General features: G+C 53.9%; 2 protein-coding genes across 4 annotated transcripts; one reads left to right on the top strand and one right to left on the bottom strand.

The window, feature by feature from the left end:
- Positions 1-11754, top strand: ANGPTL6 (angiopoietin like 6). Of its 3 annotated transcripts, XM_005654853.3 has the most exons (7): positions 1-165; positions 957-1094; positions 8308-8878; positions 9555-9732; positions 10274-10461; positions 10532-10802; positions 11310-11754. In XM_005654853.3, the coding sequence occupies exons 3-7, from the start codon at positions 8315-8317 to the stop codon at positions 11498-11500; spliced, it is 1392 nt and encodes a 463-aa protein (XP_005654910.1). In that variant the 5' UTR covers positions 1-165; positions 957-1094; positions 8308-8314; the 3' UTR covers positions 11501-11754. The 3 variants fall into 3 exon arrangements, with proteins under 3 accessions (XP_005654910.1, XP_013842881.1, XP_003123274.1); XM_013987427.2 differs by lacking the exon at positions 1-165 and having other exon boundaries at positions 902-1094; XM_003123226.5 differs by lacking the exons at positions 1-165; positions 957-1094 and adding an exon at positions 2601-2796.
- Positions 11714-16575, bottom strand: C2H19orf66 (chromosome 2 open reading frame, human C19orf66). The gene is made up of 8 exons (NM_001244321.1): positions 16248-16575; positions 15653-15776; positions 15408-15457; positions 13754-13792; positions 13461-13610; positions 12892-12995; positions 12596-12750; positions 11714-12004 (listed from the first exon to the last, which is right to left on the bottom strand). Exons 1-8 carry the CDS (start codon positions 16266-16268, stop codon positions 11790-11792), a joined length of 858 nt encoding a protein of 285 aa, NP_001231250.1. The 5' UTR covers positions 16269-16575; the 3' UTR covers positions 11714-11789.

Genomic DNA, 17201 nt, shown 5'->3' with positions numbered 1-17201 from the left:
GTCGGAGGCGTTACTATGGAGACACTGGTACTCGTTTCCACGGAAATCAGGGCGGGGCTGCACCGCGCGGGGAGCTTCGGAGAAATGAATTACTACAAGTTCGAATCCCACCTCGGCCATTTCCACCAGCTGTGCGATTTTGGGAGGCTCCTAAAATATCCTGAAGTGAGAATGATAACCATTTCCTTCCTCCCTGATCCACAAATTAAGAGAGATGACGTATGCACAATACTTGGCGCACTGGCGCCAGGCACTTGGGGGCCTGAGAAGGGGGTAGCGCCTTGGCAGTTATTGCTTATTTGGGCCCCCAGCTGTCCTCCGCGGGAGCCTTGTCTGCGGACGGGCTGAGGGATGGAAATTCCACATCACCTTCTGGAAATTCAGGGCAAGGCGGGCGCTTAGTGAATAATTCACCCCCTCCCAGTTTCCGCTCAAATCCCCAGCCTTGGCCTCAGGCCTCTGGCTTCTTCCCCAGAACCTTGGGGTGGGGGGAAGGGATCCCCTCAACATCTCTCTCCCTATCCCATCTGTTTCCTTCCCTCATTTGCTTCCCCTCCCCCAACTGTCTCCCCCACCATTTGCCTCCCCTCTCCATATCTCCACTCCAGTTCCTTCTCCTCTTCCCTCTTCTCCCCCCATCTCTGTCTTCTCCCTGTCTCTGTCTCCCTTTCCCCAGCTGTCTCTGCCATCAACTGTCTCCTTCATTCATCTATACATTTCCATCTTTCTCCTCTTTCTCTGTCTCTATCCTCATTTCTCTCCTTGATGCCCATCTCTCTCCCCATCTCTCCTTCTCTGTCTCTCAGACTCCCTCTCTCTCTGTTGCCAATGGGGGAAGTCAGAGGGGGCTATGGGTGGGGGGCCAAGGGGCCCAGTGTAGGGGGGCCCCCCAGCCCAGGCCGGGAGCCCAGCCTGGCAGCCTCTCTCAGATCTGGGACGACCATTTCCTCTTTCAGCCCGGGAGGCCACTCGGGTTACGAGTCCAGAACGAAGAACTGAAGAAGACGGAGAAGGAGACTGCTCCCTGAGAGTGTGTCTGCTGGTCGGGGAGGCCTTCCTACAAGTCGGAGACCCTAGCCTGGCGGGGCCTCTACGTGAGTCACTTTGTACCTCTGCGAGATGACTGTGTAGTTACTTCTGCCTGTTTTCATCCCTGCAGGATTTGACCTGTGTGAGGATGTGAGAGTGTGTGTGGGAGATAAATGGAAACTTGCTGAGGCTGGCAGGCATCAGGGGCTTGCTGTGCACCTGGTTTGTGTCTCTGCTCTTGCCAGTGTGTGACCTCGTGTACCTGGGTGTCTACGTGTCTGACGCAGACACAGATACAGACCCACTCAGCCCACAGGGTGTTTTCCTTTAAGTCCTGGTTGTGTTTGTGTGTGTGTGTGTGTAACCACATTTTGAACACATAATTGCTGCTCAAATCTGTGCTGTGTTTCCAGTTGTGTCTAAAAAATTATGACTTTTTAAATTTTATGGCTGTGCTTCGGCATATGGAAGTTGCTGGGCCAGGGATTAAATCTGAGCCACAGTGGCAATCTACGCCATGGCTGCAGCAACACCAGAATCTTAACCCACTGTGCCCTCCCAGGATCAAACCCGCACTTCCGCAGTGACCGGAGCCACTGTGGTTGGATTTTTTTTTTTTTTTTTTAGGGCCACTCCTGAGGCATATGGAAGTTCCCAGGAGGCTGGGGGTCACATTGGAGCTACAGCTGCTGGCCACAGCCAGAGCCATAGCAACGCTAGATCCAAGCTGAGTCTGCGATTTACACTGCAGCTTGTGGCAGCACTGGATCCTTAGACCCAGTAATCGAGGACAGCGATTGAACTGGCATCCCCATGGATACCAGCTGGGTTTGTTTCCACTGAGCCACAATTGGAACTCCTGCAGTCAGATTCTTAACCCACTGTGCCATGGCGGGAACTCCAATTGTGTGTATGCCAGGCAAATCCATAGACACAGACACACACATACACATTCCATCTATCTATGTTAACTGCTTCCTGGGTTGGTTTGGATGTTTCATTGGGTATCTGCATATCTCTGTGCTACACTGTTATGTGCACATGGGTGTGTGTATGTCTGTCTTGGTATATGTGTCTGAGTTCTGGAGTCATATTACCTGGGCTGAATCCCATTGAGGACACTTTCTTTGGCTGTGTGACCACAAGCAAGTTGCTGACCCTCTCTGAGGCTCAGTTTTCCTTGCTGTAAAATATGGCTACATACAGAAACCAGTTCAGGTTGCTGGGATTTAATGAGCTACAAAAGGTAGAGTTTAGAGTCATGCCTGACAAGCAGTAGGTGCTGCTGATGTTTGCTATTATTATTCTCTGTGGCGTGCGTGTGTGTGTGTGTGTGTGTGTGTGTGTGTGTGTGTGTGTGTGTTTGTATGTGCATACACACACAGGCATGTGTCTGAGGCTAGGATTCCCCGCAGCCTCTTGGGGCCTTCAGCCTCCCACGCTCTATGCTCTGCTGTAGGGGGAACGTCCAGGACACTGACCTGTGTTATCAGGCTCTGGTGGCCTGGGCAGGGGAGTCTGGCAATTCTGCTTCAAGTTCTCATGTGGGAAATGCTAAATATTTACACTTGGGGCTCCAGGACTTAGCATCACACTCTAGTCCCAGGCTCAGAGTGGCCTGGAGTGGTTACCAAGCCTCCTCCCTCCTGCTGTCCCACCAGCCTCTCCCCTTCTCCAGTCCAGAGGTCCTGCGGGACCCTTGGCTCATCCTTGGACTTCTTGTGCCTGCTGCAGGCCTTACTGGACTCAGGGTCTTGGTCGTGAGAGGTGAGACGGCAGGAGGGTGGGAGGGCAGGTGGAGGCTGAATCTGTTGGGAAACCTGGGCTTTGGCTTGGCTGGGGGGCTCCCCAGGCCTCCTCTTCACCCCAGGCTGAGATCCTGGAAGGCAAGCAGATCCAGGATCTAGAGTATAGATCCTACACTCTTGTTCCAAGGAGTCTGACCCATCTCTGTTGTGGGGGGCCTGGTGTTTTTGAGGGGGTCAAGGAGAGGATCCGGCTCTGCCCTTGGGAGTTGTGCTTGGTGTATAAATACGGTGGTGAATATGCCTTTGTCCAGCTAAGAACCCTCCATGGCTCCCACACGACTCAGAGTAAAACCCTGAATCCTCCTTGAAGCCCACAAGGCCCTCCACACTTGGTCCCCCCACTCACCTCCTTGTCTTCACCTCCTCCTTCTCTCCCCCTCACTCACTCTGTTCCAGCCTGATTGGCCTCTCTGCTATTCCTTGGGCATGGCAGCTAAGGTTCCCACCTCAGGACCTTTGAACTTGCTGTTCCCTCTGTCTGAATGCTCTTCCCTTTCGCTCTCTTCCTTCAAGTCTTTGCTCCAGTGTCATCTGCGTGAAGTCTGACTCCCCTATTTACCTGTATGTCTATCTTTTTTTTTTGTCTTTTTAGGACTGAACCTACAGCATATGGAAGTTCTCAGGCAGGCCAGGGATCGAATCAGAGCTGGAGCTGCCAGCCTACACCACGACCACAGCAACACGGGATCCCAGCCATGTCTGCGACCTACACCAGAGCTCATGGCAATGTGGGATCCTTAACCCACTGAGAGAGGCCAGGGATTAAGCCCATGTCCTCATGGATGCTAGTTGGGTTCATTACTGCTGAACCAGAATGGGAACTCCTATTTTTTTTTTTTTTCTTTTTTGACTGCCCCAAGACATATGGAGTTCTCAGCCAGGGATCAGGTCCAAGCCAAAGTCTTGACAGCAGCTGCAGCAACGCTGGATCCTTAACCTACTGTGCCGGGCTGGGGGGGGGTCAAAACTTCGTCCTAGTGCTCCCAAGATGCTGCTGTTGATCCCATTGGCCACAGCAGGAACTCCCTATCTATCTATTTTGGCTGTGCATGCAGAAATTTCAGGGCCAGGGATCGAACCCAAGCCACAGCCGTGACCTGAGCCATAGCGGTGAAGACAACAGCCTCCCAATCTGCTGAGCCATCAGGGAACTCTTGACTTCTCTATTTTTTCTTTTATTTATTTTTAAAATTTACTTATTTATTTATTTATTTTTGTCTTTTTGTCTTTTTCTAGGGCCGCATCCACGGCATATGGAGGTTCCCAGGCTAAGAGTCTAATCAGAGCTACAGCTGCCGGCCTACGACACAGCCACAGCAACATCAGATCTGAACTGCGTCTGCAACCTACACTAGAGCTCATGGCAACGCCGGATCCTTAACCCACTGAGCGAGGCCAGGGATCGCACCTACAACCTCATGGTTCCTAGTCAGATTGGTTTCAGCTGCGCCCTAGTATTTTTTATAATACTATTTTTTTCTATTTATAGCTGCTTTACAGTGTTCTGTCCATTTCCCACTGTACAGCAAGGTGGCCCAGTTACACATACATGTATACATTCTTTTTTTCTCACATTATCATGCTCCATCATAAGTGACTAGATATAGTTCACAGTTTTTTTGTTTTTTTTTTTAATGGCCACATCTGAGGCACACGAAAGTTCCCAGGCCAGGGACTGAATCTGAGCCACAGCTGTAGCAATGCTAAATCTTTTAACCTATTGTGCTGGGCCAGGGATTGAACCTATGCCTCCACAGTGATCCAAGCTGCTGCAGTCAGATTCTTTACCCACTGTGCCACAGCAGGAACTCCCTGACTCCTCTATTTAAAACACCCAGTCCCCAGGCCAGCTCTCCCACTCACTTCCCTATTTTTCTCCTAAGCACTTATCAGCCTCTGACCTCCCCACTGTCTGTTTTCCCAACCTACTCCACCAGGGCAGGCACTTTATCTGTGTTGGTCACAGCTGTGTCCCCATCTCCTGGAACAGCTTCTGGCACACAAAAGGTGCTCAAGGAATGTGTATTGGGTGTGCAAATGAGGCAATGTGTGTGACAATGCAGACCTCAAGACACATGCCTCTGTGGCCAATGGATGTGTGGGTTTGGACATAGCGGACACTGGTGCAGACAGGGATAACACGTGGAATGTGGTCTGAATGTCAGCAAGTGCACATGGGAGGGAAGTATATCCCCATCTTCAAGGCTGCAAGTTTGTGAATCCCAGGAATGAAGACAGTGGGGACCCATGTGTGATCCTGCAGGGCTGGGGGTTAGGTAGCACTGTTTTAGGCTCTGGGGACAGAGCAGAGGACAAAACCCAGACACAGCCTCTGGGAGCTGATTTTTTGGTGGAGAAGTTCAGACCATAAACAATGGCAAATAAATGAAGCAGCTGCAGAGTGATAAATGCTAAAATGAAAATGACTGTGGCTTGGTGGCGTCTTAACAGAACCAGGATGCAGCTTTGATCCCCAGCCTGGTACAGTGGGTTAAAGGCTCCAGTGTTGCCATAGCTGTGGTGTAGGTTGAAACTGTGGCTCAGATCTGATCCCTGGCCCAGGAATTCATATGTCATGGGGCAGCCAAAAAAGAATGATGATAATAATAAAAAGACAGGTGTTCCCGGAGTTCCCATCGTGGCTCAGTGGTTAACGAATCTGACTAGGAACCATGAGGTTACAGGTTCGATCCCTGGCCTTGCTCAGTGGGTTAAGGATCTGGCATTGCTGTGAGCTGTGGTGTAGGTTGCAGACACAGCTTGGATCCTGAGTTGCTGTGGCTGTGGCGTAGACCAGCAGCTACAGCTCCGATGAGACCCCTAGCCTGGGAACCTCTATGTGCCGGGGGAGCAGCCCTGGAAAAAGCAAGACAAAAAAAAAAAAAAAAAAAAAAAAAAAAGACAGGTGTTCCCATTGTGGCGCAGTGGAAACAAATCCGACTAGTGTCCATTAAGATTCGGGTTCAATCCGTGGCCTCACTCAGTGGGTCTGGGATCTGGCGTTGCCATGAGCTGTGGTGTAGGCTGCAGATGAGGCTTGGATCCCAAGTTGCTGTGGCTGTGCTGTAGGTCAGCAGCTGTAGCTCCAATTTGACCCCTAGCCTGGGAACTTCCATTTGCCATGGGTGTGGCCCTAAAAAAAAAAAAAAGATAGATCATGACAGGGAGTACCCAGGAGAGACAACTAAATGGAGTAGTCAGGGTGGGCTTCTGAGGAGGAGACAGCTGAGCTGAGACCTGAATAAGAAAAGAGAGGTAGCCATGTTAAAATTCAGTAAAGAGGAGATCCCTGGTGGCACAGTAGGTTAAGGATCACAGCAGTTGTCACTGCTGTATGTGGCTTGGGTTGCCGCTGTAGTGCAGGTTTGATTCCTGGCCTCAGAACTTCTGCGTGCTGTGGGTGTAGCCAAAATGAAATGAAATGAAATAAATTCAGGGAAGAGTACTTCAGGCTGAGGAAGTAGCAAGTGCAAAGGCCCTGAGGCTGGAGGGTGTCTTGTTTGTTGGAGGAAGAGCAAGGAGGCCAGGGTGCCTAGAGCAGATCAAATGAGATGAGTGGAAGGGAAGGCAGGGAGGGAACAGGGCAGAGCAGGGAGGGCCTTGTGGGCTACAGGGGGGACTTGGGCTTTTCCTCTGAGTGAGGTGGAAGCCACAGAGGTCCTGAGCAGATGAGGGACTTGACCTGATTTGGGCATTCACAGGCGTCCTCTGGCTGCTGTGGGAGAAACCCAGCAGAGGTTGAGGACAAAAGTCTGGAGAACTGGGAAGTAGCTGCTTTAAGGAAATCCAGATGGTGTCTTGAGCTGGGTCATGGGAGGGGGTAAGCATGGGGAGGAATGTGGAAGAATTCAGGGTCTAAACACAAGAGCCGACAGGCCTGGGTGATGAGTTGGATCTGCTGTGAAGAAAGAGACATAGATGAGGAGTTCCCACTGTGGCACAATGGGATTGGTGGCATCTTGGGACTGCTTGGACAGAAGTTTGATGCCTGGCTCCTGCATAGTGGGTTAAGGATCTGGTGTTGCTGCAGCTGCGCTTAGGTTGAGACTGTGGCTCTGACCTGATTCCTGGCCTGGGGAACTGCCTTGGGGCAGCCAAAAAAAAAAAAAAAAAAAAAAAAAAGGACATGATGATGCTGGGCGATGGAGGGTCCACTGCTAAACTGAGGTAGTGAGATGTTCCCCTCAAACCCCCTCATGCCCTTCCACATGTTTTCCCATGGCTTCTGCTCCAGCCTCTTCCAAGTTTCTCTAATACATCAGTCAACCAACCTAAGGGCCTTTGCCCATCAGTTATCAGATCCAACCTCAGGGCCTTTGCCCTCCCTTCCTCCCTTCCTTCGAAGTTCCCAGGCTAGGGGTCAAATTGGAGCTGCAGCTGCCACCCCAGCCACAGCCATCGCAATGCCGCAGTTTGTGGCAACCCTGGATCCTTAACTCACTGAGTGAGGTCAGGGATGGAACCTGCATCCTCATAGATACTAGTCGGGTTCTTAACCCACTGAGCCACAACAGGAACTCCAGGGCCTTTGCACTTTCCATTCCCCTTGCCAATGACCTCTTCTCCCCAGACACCCTAATGGTTTCCTCCCTCACCTCCTTCAGGTCTTTGTTTAAAAATGTCATCTTCGGAGTTCCTGTTGTGGTGCAGTGGTTAACGAATCTGACTAGGAACCATGAGGTTGCAGGTTCAATCCCTGGCCTTGCTCAGTGGGTTAAGGACCCGGCATTGCTGTGAGCTGTGGTGTAGGTTGCAGACACAGTTCGGATCCCGAGTTGCTGTGGCTCTGGCATAGGCCGGTGGCTACTGCTCCGATTAGACCCCTAGCCTGGGAACCTCCATATGCTGCAGGAGCGGCCCTAGAAAAGGCAAAAAGACAAAATAAATAAAAAATAAAAATGTCATCTTCTCCAGGTCTTTCCTCCTCTCAAGTAGCCCCTGCCATATCCCCATATCTGCCCTTTACTGTTATCTTTTTATTTTTAGCTATGCCTGGGCATGTGGAAGTTCCTGGGCCAGGGATCGAACCCAAGACAACGTAGTGCCCATAGCTGCTGCAGTCTGATTCTTAATCCCCTACACCACAGAGGGAACTCCAACCCTAACTTAATTTTGTTCCCTGTTTACCACGGCAGGGATTTTTGTGTTTTGTTTACCACTATTCCCAGCACCTAGAATTGAGGCAGCACACAGTAAGCACTCAGTGAACACTTGCTGAGTTAATGCTGTGGCATACTGTCTGGGAGCTTGGAACTCAGTGGAGAGGGCAGGGCTGGATCCTATTAGAGTACCTATCTACGGCCTCCGGGCAGGGAAAGGGGTGGAGGTGGGATGTGTGGACCTGGATCCACGCAGGTACAGACATGCGCGTTCCCGCGTGGGAGCAGATAGGTCTGGCCCGGCCTGAGAAACGGGGGGTCTAGTCTGGGTTAGGAGGTCCCCCTCCTTTAGATTTATACTCTGCTCGCAGGTCCACCATGTCGGCACCCCGGCTGTTTACGCTGCAGCTGCTGCTCTTGCTGGGCGCGTCGGGGGCGCGCGCGGCCGCCCCGCGCTGCACCTACACCTTCGTGCTGCCCCCGCAGAAGTTCACCGGCGCCGTGTGTTGGAGCGGGCCGGCGGCCGCGCGCCCGGCACCCGAGGCTGTGAACGCTAGCGAGGTGGAGGCACTGCGCCTGCGCGTGGGCCGCCACGAGGAGCTGCTGCGCGAACTTCAGCGGCTGGCGACCGCCGACGGCGCCGTGGCCGGCGAGGTGCGCGCGCTGCGCAAGGAGAGCCGAGGCCTGAGCGCGCGCCTGGGCCAGCTGCGGGCGCAGCTGCAGCATGAGGCGGGCTCGGGGGCGGGGCCGGAACCCGCCGCCGCGCTGGCTCTGCTCGGGGAGCGAGTGCTCAACGCCTCGGCCGAGGCGCAGCGCGCCGCCGTCCGCTTCCACCAGCTGGACGTCAAGTTCCGCGAGCTGGCGCAGCTGGTCAGCCAGCAGAGTGGTCTTATCGCCCGCCTGGAGCGCCTGTGCCCGGGGGGTGCGGGCGGGCAGCAGCAGGTAACTCCAAAACGCGGTCCCACCCCCCTGCAAATCGCAGCCACTTCTTGTGAGCATCGTCAGGAAGATGGGCCTCCTGAAACTCCGGGATATCTTATGCGCAGTTCTGAAATACAAAAATTCCAAAAACCGGATGCCTACCTCTCCCCCAATAACTCATTTGAGTTAAAACGCGACTAGTGGCTACTTAAGTCTTTACCTATCTATCTGATATGAATACCTATAGGGTCCTGTAAACAAGCAAATTAATATGTGGATAAAGACCAAAGACCTCATAGAGAGTGTTAGGTAATATACATGGTGACTTTGTATTACTAACTCCTGCCATATTATCCTGAATTCTGGACTGTCTGGCCCTGAGTTTTAAGAGATTATTGCTTTGTGACAGTGCCTACCTTACAGGGTTGTTGGGCAGATTCAGTTAGTTAATATTCAGTGTTGGATGTACTAATTATCCCTACTTTGCAGAAAAGTTTGGAGGCACAGATCAGTTATGCTGTGAATGCAAGAGCAGGAGTTTAAGCCCAGCTCTGTCTCTTTTTGACCACTAGAGACTCAATTGGAGAGGATCAATCCATGCCCTATCCTTCTCCCTGAGTGCTGAGAGATTTAGGAGCCCGGAGCCTTCTGGGCTGATGGTTAATCCAATCATATGTAACTCTCTTGGTTATCCCAGGTCCTGCCACCGCCCCTGGTGCCTGTGGTTCCAGTCAGTCTGGTGGGTGGTACTAATGACACCAGCAGAAGGCTAAACTCAGCCCCAAAGCCCCAGAGAGACCAGACCCTGAGACAGCAGGTGCCCTTGGCCTCTCCTCTGCCCTCAGGGCACCCTGCTGTACCTACCAAGCCTGCAGGTAAGACAAGGGCAGGGTTGTTGGGGGTCTGAGGAGCCAGGAGATTCCCAGTGCAGCATGAATCGAGGCAAATAACAAATTGTACTTAAATGCCATATTCTTCCCATGGAGATGGGACTGGAAGAAATAATGCTTTTATTCTGATTATGATGGAACTCTTATTCTGATAAAGACCCAAATTGTTACTGTGGTGTGAGAATAGGATTGGTACTCTTATTTTGATGAGGGGGGCAGGGAATTTAGGACTGCTACTTTGGTGAGAATTTGAGGGAGTTCAGAGGGCCATGCTCAGGATCTCTCTTCTGGCGAGGAGACCAGAGAAGGATTTAAGAATCCCAATCTCCACATTTGGTCTAGTGAGAGAAGAGTGACATAGTCTTATTTAGATAAGAAAAGGGGCATTGAGGCTCTTATTCTGCAGAGAGGGTAGGAGAGACAGGACTGCTATTCTGGTGAGGGGACCAGTGAGAATCAGGACTCTTTACCCTTATAAGGAGTTATTGGTCCAGACTGTGTCTCTTTCACATCCTTGTGCCCATAGGGCCATGGAAGGATTGTGCAGAGGCCCGCCAGGCAGGCCATGGACAGAGTGGAGTATATGAGCTACGACTGGGCCGGCATGTGGTATCAGCATGGTGCGAGCAACAGCTGGAAGGTGGAGGCTGGACTGTGATCCAGAGGCGGCAAGATGGCTCTGTCAACTTCTTCACTACTTGGCAGCACTACAAGGTGGGCCCAGGTGTGTGGGACAGGGCTGGGCAGGGAAGAGGACTTGCTCCTGACTTCCCTACCCTGCCAGGCCGGCTTTGGTCAGCCTGATGGGGAATACTGGCTAGGCCTTGAACCTGTGCATCAGCTGACCAGCCGTGGGGACCATGAGCTACTGGTTCTCCTTGAAGACTGGGGAGGCCGTGGGGCACGTGCCCACTATGACAGTTTCTCCCTGGAGCCTGAGAGTGACCACTACCGCCTACGGCTTGGCCAGTACCATGGAGATGCTGGAGACTCTCTTTCCTGGCATAACGACAAGCCTTTCAGCACTGTGGATAGGGATCGAGACTCCTATTCTGGTAAGGAGCTCTTATTCTGCTCCTGGTGGTGGTGGGGATAGAGGACTTAGTGAGGAAATGAAAGGGGGTGGGGTATGACTTCCCCTCGTAAGTATCAGGGTAGACAAGGAAATGGAGGACAGGACTCTTATTCTGGTGAGAGGGTGGGGAGTTGCAGATTCATTCTCTGACGAGGCAGTAAGAGTCAGGACTCCTACCTTGGTAAAAGGTGGCAGGTGGACTGGGATGAGGTGAACTATGAGAACTAGGATTCTTATTCTAGAAAGGAAGTAGAGAAGGTTGTTTTCCCTGATAAAGGAGTGAGAAGTAAAGCTACTAGTTTGAAGAACAGTAGGGAAAATGTGACTTGTACTGTGGTAAGGGGATAAGGAAGGAATTAAGGCTCTTACTCTGAAGAAAGTTGGGGGGTGGGGTGGGCAGAGAATGCCTGGCAAAAGCCTTGTACTAATGAGATGTTGGTAGAGGCTTTAATTCTGGTGAGACAACACGGATTCTCTCTCCCTTCAGGTAACTGTGCCTTGTACCAGCGGGGAGGCTGGTGGTACCATGCCTGTGCCCACTCCAACCTCAATGGTGTGTGGCATCGTGGTGGCCACTACCGTAGCCGCTACCAGGACGGTGTCTACTGGGCCGAGTTTCGTGGTGGGGCTTACTCTCTCAAGAAGGCGGCCATGCTGATCCGGCCCCTGAGGCTGTGACCATCTATCCATCTTTCCCCCAGGTCCCAGGGGGATGTTTGTTAGCAGGAGCCCAAGTTGTCCTGGCCACACCTCCTTCATGGCTCAGTGCAGGCCATGTCCCACAGACCTCTTCCCATTGTGGATCTGCTCCTGGGGGCCCTGAACACAGGACCCGGGAATCCCCCTGCCAATATCTCAGACCCAGACCGCTCCCCAAGGGCATTTAGATCTCCGTTTGAGCTCACATTTTATAACAACACAAAGTATCCACAGACCGTGTCTGGTTTGCATCTGCACCTGGCAGGGGTCACTCCCCATGCCCACCCTCCTCCTCCTCCTCCTCCTCCTTCAGGTCCTCCAGAATGAGGTTGTCCAGGTCTTCCAGGAGGCCCCCCTGGCTCAGGCAGGTGGCCACTGTGGAGCCACTGCTGATGTGGGGGTTGCTGGGGTGCAGGACTTTGGGCAGGTGGTTCTGCTTCCGGCTCTTGGGGTGCGCACAGGAGGTCCCAGGCACGTGGGGCTCTGGGGAGGGAGAGGTTCTGAGGTCCTTGGACCTTGATGCTACATGAGACTCTGGGGGCAAGGAGGCTAAGGCCACGGGGAGCTCTGGGGAAGGAGGGGCAGAGGCTATAGGCTATGGGCCAGAGCTACAGGAGATTCAGAGGCGAAGGTCACAGGTGTTGAAGCCACCAGAGACTCAGGTACATGGGCGTCACCTGAGACTATGGGAGACGAAATGGGAGCCAAGAACGCAGAGACCACAAGGGCAGAAGCCACAGGACACTGGGGTGTGGGCCACTGGAGTGAGACCACAGAGCCTATGGGTAAGACAATGGAAGGTGGCCAATGCCATGGGAGGTGGGTGTTAGGAGGGGCAAGGGTCCTGAGGGACCTGGAGGTAAGGAGACTTGGAGGACCATGGAAGATGTAGAAGGAGGGGCAGATGCGCTGGGAGACAAAAGGGCCTCCAGGACTGATGTGGCCTTGGGAGGTGTGCAGAAGAGGCAAGCAGAAACCCTGGTACTTAAATCCCCAGGGTGGATGTCCCAGGAATCAAGGCCAGGTAGACTGCCCAGAGTTGGGGAAGGCCACGGGGACACACCAGGCCCTCACCTCGCCGGTTGTAGCAGTCCTCAGCTGAGCAGGAGTGGGTGTGGTTGCTGCGGCGATCCGTGTCCCAGTCCCAGCGCGGAGGGAGGATCCGTGTTGGAAACACGGGGAAGCCGCACCCATAGCAGGGGGATGTGGACCCCATTTGCGCCCAGCCCCTGGGGGCGGGGAGGGCCGTGAGGGTCCAAGGGCTGCCTGGGCCAGTGTGGGGCCGGGGCTAGGAGGGGCAGGGGTGGGGTGGGGCGGGGCCGAGAGTGGGGACTAGAGGTCAGAACCCTCACCAGAAGTTGTGCCCTCACCGGAAGTTGTGCCGACATTTCGGGCAGTGGAACTCAGCCACGCCCCACATCTTGTCGGGTGGCACTGGCTCGTAGCGCTTCCTGCATTTCCTGCATCTGGACACCTGGGGGTGCGGAAAGGGGAGCCGGCTTGAGGTCAGAGGTAAGTACCAACAGCTTGATGTTGACCACAGTGAGATTTACACAATGGAAATTGGCAAACACTATAAATCCGGGGTTGCCTCCACCCCACAAGAGCTGGCTAATAGGCATTTACCAGAAGCACACCACTGGTCAAGGGGTTCAGAAGCCAGATATAGGGTTGTAGTTGCGGGGGGTCAGGTTTGACTTCTGCGGTAGCTGTCAAACTATGTAATCCGAGATCAGGCTCTGGGGTAAAAGTCGAGCTTCTCAAGTTGAAAGAGAAGTCCAGTCGGGGTTGGGGTATGCGATTCGGGTTGATCTCTGAGGTTGGAGGTCGGGGGTTGGGTTCTTAGAGGCTGATGTTCTTCCGTCAAGGGTTTGGACACTGAGGTTGAGGGTTGGGAGTGGAGTCAGGACAGAACCAAGGTCAGGGGTTGGGTTATCACCTCCTTCCGCTGGGGCACGCGGCGCCACCAGACGTGGTCACAGGAAGAGCAAGCGAACTGCCGGTCCACGGCAGGGATGAGGTCTTCCTGGGCACGCTGGAACATGCGTAGGTTGGCTTCTGTCAATGGCAGGAGGGAGGTTGCCACTGCCTGTAGGATGGTGTAGGTGGGGATGGGAGGGTTGTCAGCCCTCTTTTTCCCTTCCTCCCCCTACAGCGTCCCTCGTCCTCACCTAGGGACCTCCCCATGGATGTCCTCCCTGCTCACCTTCCCGTCCCACATCCTGGACTCACCTGGATGTCACGGTCCTGCTTCATATCCTCTGGGGGGTCCTAAGTGGAGACACCAGGGCAGAAACTGGGGATGTGGCTCATGCATCTTTTCTGTGGGTGGGGCTTCTGGGGAGCGGGGGTTCTGGCCCCATATTAAGAGTAGGGTGTCCCTAGGAGTTCTTGCTGTGGAACAGCCAGATCAATGGTGTCCTGGGAGTGCTGGGATGCAGGTTTGATCCCTGGCCCAGCACAGCGATTTAAGGATACTCCATTACTACAGCTGCGGCTTAGGTTGCAACTGAGGCTTAGGTCTGATCCCTTGCCTGGGAACTCCACATGCCGTGAAGTGGCAAAAAAAAAAAAAAAAAAAAAAAAAAGCAGGGTGTTCCTAACTCAGGAGGAGTTGATTGACTGAGAAGTATCTATTTCCTCAGGGCAGGATGTGTGACTTCAGTTGTCCTTAGAGCAACCCTGAGAGGTAGGCATATTTATTACCCCCATTGTTCAGATGGGGAAACTGAGGCCCAGAGCTGGGAGAGGGCTTGCTGAATTTACCCTGAGTGAACCTGGTGGGGCAGGCCTGGACCCCATGCTCCTGTCCTACTCACAAATGCCACACATTTGTTGGCATGGTGACAGGTCACCTCTTTGAGGCCATGCTGCTTTAGGCTAAGTGCTTGGGCTCTGGATTTAGGGAGATGGGGGTTGAAATCCTGGCCTCATTACCTCCAGCTGTGGGGGTGTAGCCAAGCCATTCCCACTACTGAGGGACATCTAAGAGCCCAGGTTCTGACTCTAGGTGGCGGAGGTTCAAATCCCAGCTGTCACCTGCCTTCTGCATGAACCTGGCAAGTGGCTTCATCACCCTGTGTCTCAGTTTTCTCATCTGTAAAATGGACATGCTAGTATCTTAATAGGACCTGTCTCATAGGACCTGTGGCAATGAAATCAGTCAACAGGTAAAAGTCCTGGAGTCCTGCCACAGGGGAAGTGCTTTATCAATGACACTCTTTGCTATTTTATCATACTCATCATATGTATAAATGTAAATATATGAATGTTAAGAGTGTAATTCATCCTTTATTACACTTTTTAAGAACTCTATGCTGGGCCTTTTAGACAGGTGAAACCAGTGCACCAGACACCAAAGCCATCTAAGGGGCAAAGTGGCCCTGTTGTGTCTATGCCTCAAAGCCTTTCATTCATTCATTCATTCATTCCTTTGGGATCCCCTGCCCCTCTCTCCTCCCCCACCTCCTGCTCATCCCAGCCTGTCCGCATGTTCCTTTGCTCGCACAGCCTCCCTCTTCCAGGAAGACCCTTTCTGACTCCTCCCCTTCCCAGGGATGACTCCTCCCTGATCTTGAACAACTTCCTTCCAACTCCTCCAGGAAGCCTTCCCTGACCTCTGTGGCTCCTCTGTAAATGACATTAATCCCGATTCATTTCACTGGCTAGTTTCTTGTCTCACCCCCACTGAATACAGTCAGCATGTAATGAGCACCTACTGTTTGCAGGCCCGCCAGCCAGATACAAGACTGAGAGGTGAATAAGTGAATGAGGCTGTACCATGAGTTGTGGACTGACAGTGCACAGCGGGGGCTCAGCGTGAATGAGCTTACCCTTCTGTTCTCCCTCCCCTTAGCACATCCTTTGAGGGAGAGGGACAGTTTACCTGGGCATCCAGGTCATTACTCAGTTCCTGTCCATCTTTCTGCTTTACCCCTGGTGGGGAGAGTAAGTGTAAGTGAAGGGCCCTTGAAAGATCTTGTGGGAGTTTCAGTGTCCCCAGAACCCCTGATACAGACCGCTCCCCAAAGAGATGATCTCATCGCTTCTTTCTACCCCCAACACAGACCACACCCCCCTCCAGTGCTCCTCTGCAGAACCCCCACCAGGCCCTCGATCCGGCCTGCTCACCGTACACGATGGAGCGCCCCACTCCGGTGTGGTCGCTGCCAAATTTCCTCATCAGAGTCCCCGCCTTCTTGGGGGATACCTTCCCATGAAACTTCTCCCGGAGGCGCCGGACGCTCTTCTCCAGCTGGGGTGGGGACAGGGGGCTCCGAAGGAGGAAGGAGAGGAGCGATGGCCCTTCCCCCATCCCTAGGCATCCTTTTTCTTGGCCTGAACTTGACCCTTGGTTTTGGCTTCTGCACAGCACCCCCCCCCCCCCAATCCCTCTACTGCATTTCCTGGAAAAAGCCAAAGTCCCTACAAGGCACTGGGGGAGGGAGCGGACCAGGGTGAGCGTCCTAGGCTAAGAGAGGAGGCCCGCCAGGTAACCCCTGGCCTCTGACCCTTGACCCAGCAGCCTCCGCTTTTCCTCGAGGAGGCCGCATTTCGCTCTAGGGCATGTGGTGGCCACTCTCCTTTCTGAGGGGAACGAGTGCCAGCCTAAGGATTGGTCTGGGTTTCAGATGGAGTCCCCAGGAACTGCGAAGCCCCTTTCGCGCCCCGAACTCCTCCCCAGCATCTCTCGCAGGCCCCCGGCCCACTGGCAGCCATCTCCTACCTCCACACCTTCCTGAGACATGGTGGCGGCGCAGGTCCCAGCGAGGGTCCGCACTGCGCGCTCAGCGACCCCCTACCTGGGCGCGCCCGTCGGTCCTGCCGCCGCGCAGGGCAGGGGGCGGGGCCTCCAGGCGGGCTCCGCCCTTCCTTTCCGGCCCTCCGTTTCGCTTTCGATAGGGAAAGGGGGGACGGGGCGCGCTGGCTCCGCCTTGGCTCCGCCTCTGCTCTTGCGCCCCAAACCCAGGCGGGCGCCACCGATCTGCACCCTGCGGCGGAGCGCGCAGACCTCGGGCGGGGGAGGCAGCGCGGCCTCTGCAGTCGGTCACATGTCCCCACGCTGCGCGGGGTCCGCGTCTTCACGTCCCTCGTGGGGGTGGGGCCGCATCGGAAGGCCGCGGCGAGTTTCCGCGCCCCCGTTAGCTCGCGCCCCCCCATTTCATTGTTCCATCCCCTCCCCTCCCCGGGAATCAGGCAGTATTCAGCACCTGGACCCCTTTCTTGCTCTGAGTCTCTTACCTGGCCACGTCCCCTTTCTGAACCTCAATTTACTCCTCTGTAAGATGGGATGATGGTAGTGGCTACAGTCTGGGTGTATTTTGGCGGCGGGGCGGTGGCGGGGGCGGTGTGTGTTTGCCAGGATTCGATTCCCTGCGTAGAGCAGTTAGTAGCGCCTGGCAGGTTGTAGACACTTAACTGGTCACTGGGTCACCTACTATGTGTAAGATAAGGAGGGGCAAGCAGCTGGGGGGAAGGAAGAGATGCTTGTTAAGAACACAAATTCCCGGGGTCTCTAGCAGTTGTCCAGAGTTAGGCTGTCTAGGGGATTACAGGGAATTTACACTGTAAATGGGAAGGTTGAGAACCCCAGGGGTCCGAACTTTTCTAACCTAGCAGGGGGCGAAGAGGGGGCTAGAGGAGCTCTTAGGAAGGGCTCTGGCCCAGCCTGAAGGCTTCA

Source organism: Sus scrofa, chromosome 2 (assembly GCF_000003025.6).
Source record: "Sus scrofa isolate TJ Tabasco breed Duroc chromosome 2, Sscrofa11.1, whole genome shotgun sequence".
Classification (NCBI taxonomy): Eukaryota; Metazoa; Chordata; class Mammalia; order Artiodactyla; family Suidae; genus Sus; species Sus scrofa.
Note: the sequence above shows the minus strand (reverse complement) of the source record. Positions and strands in the feature narration are given on the sequence as shown.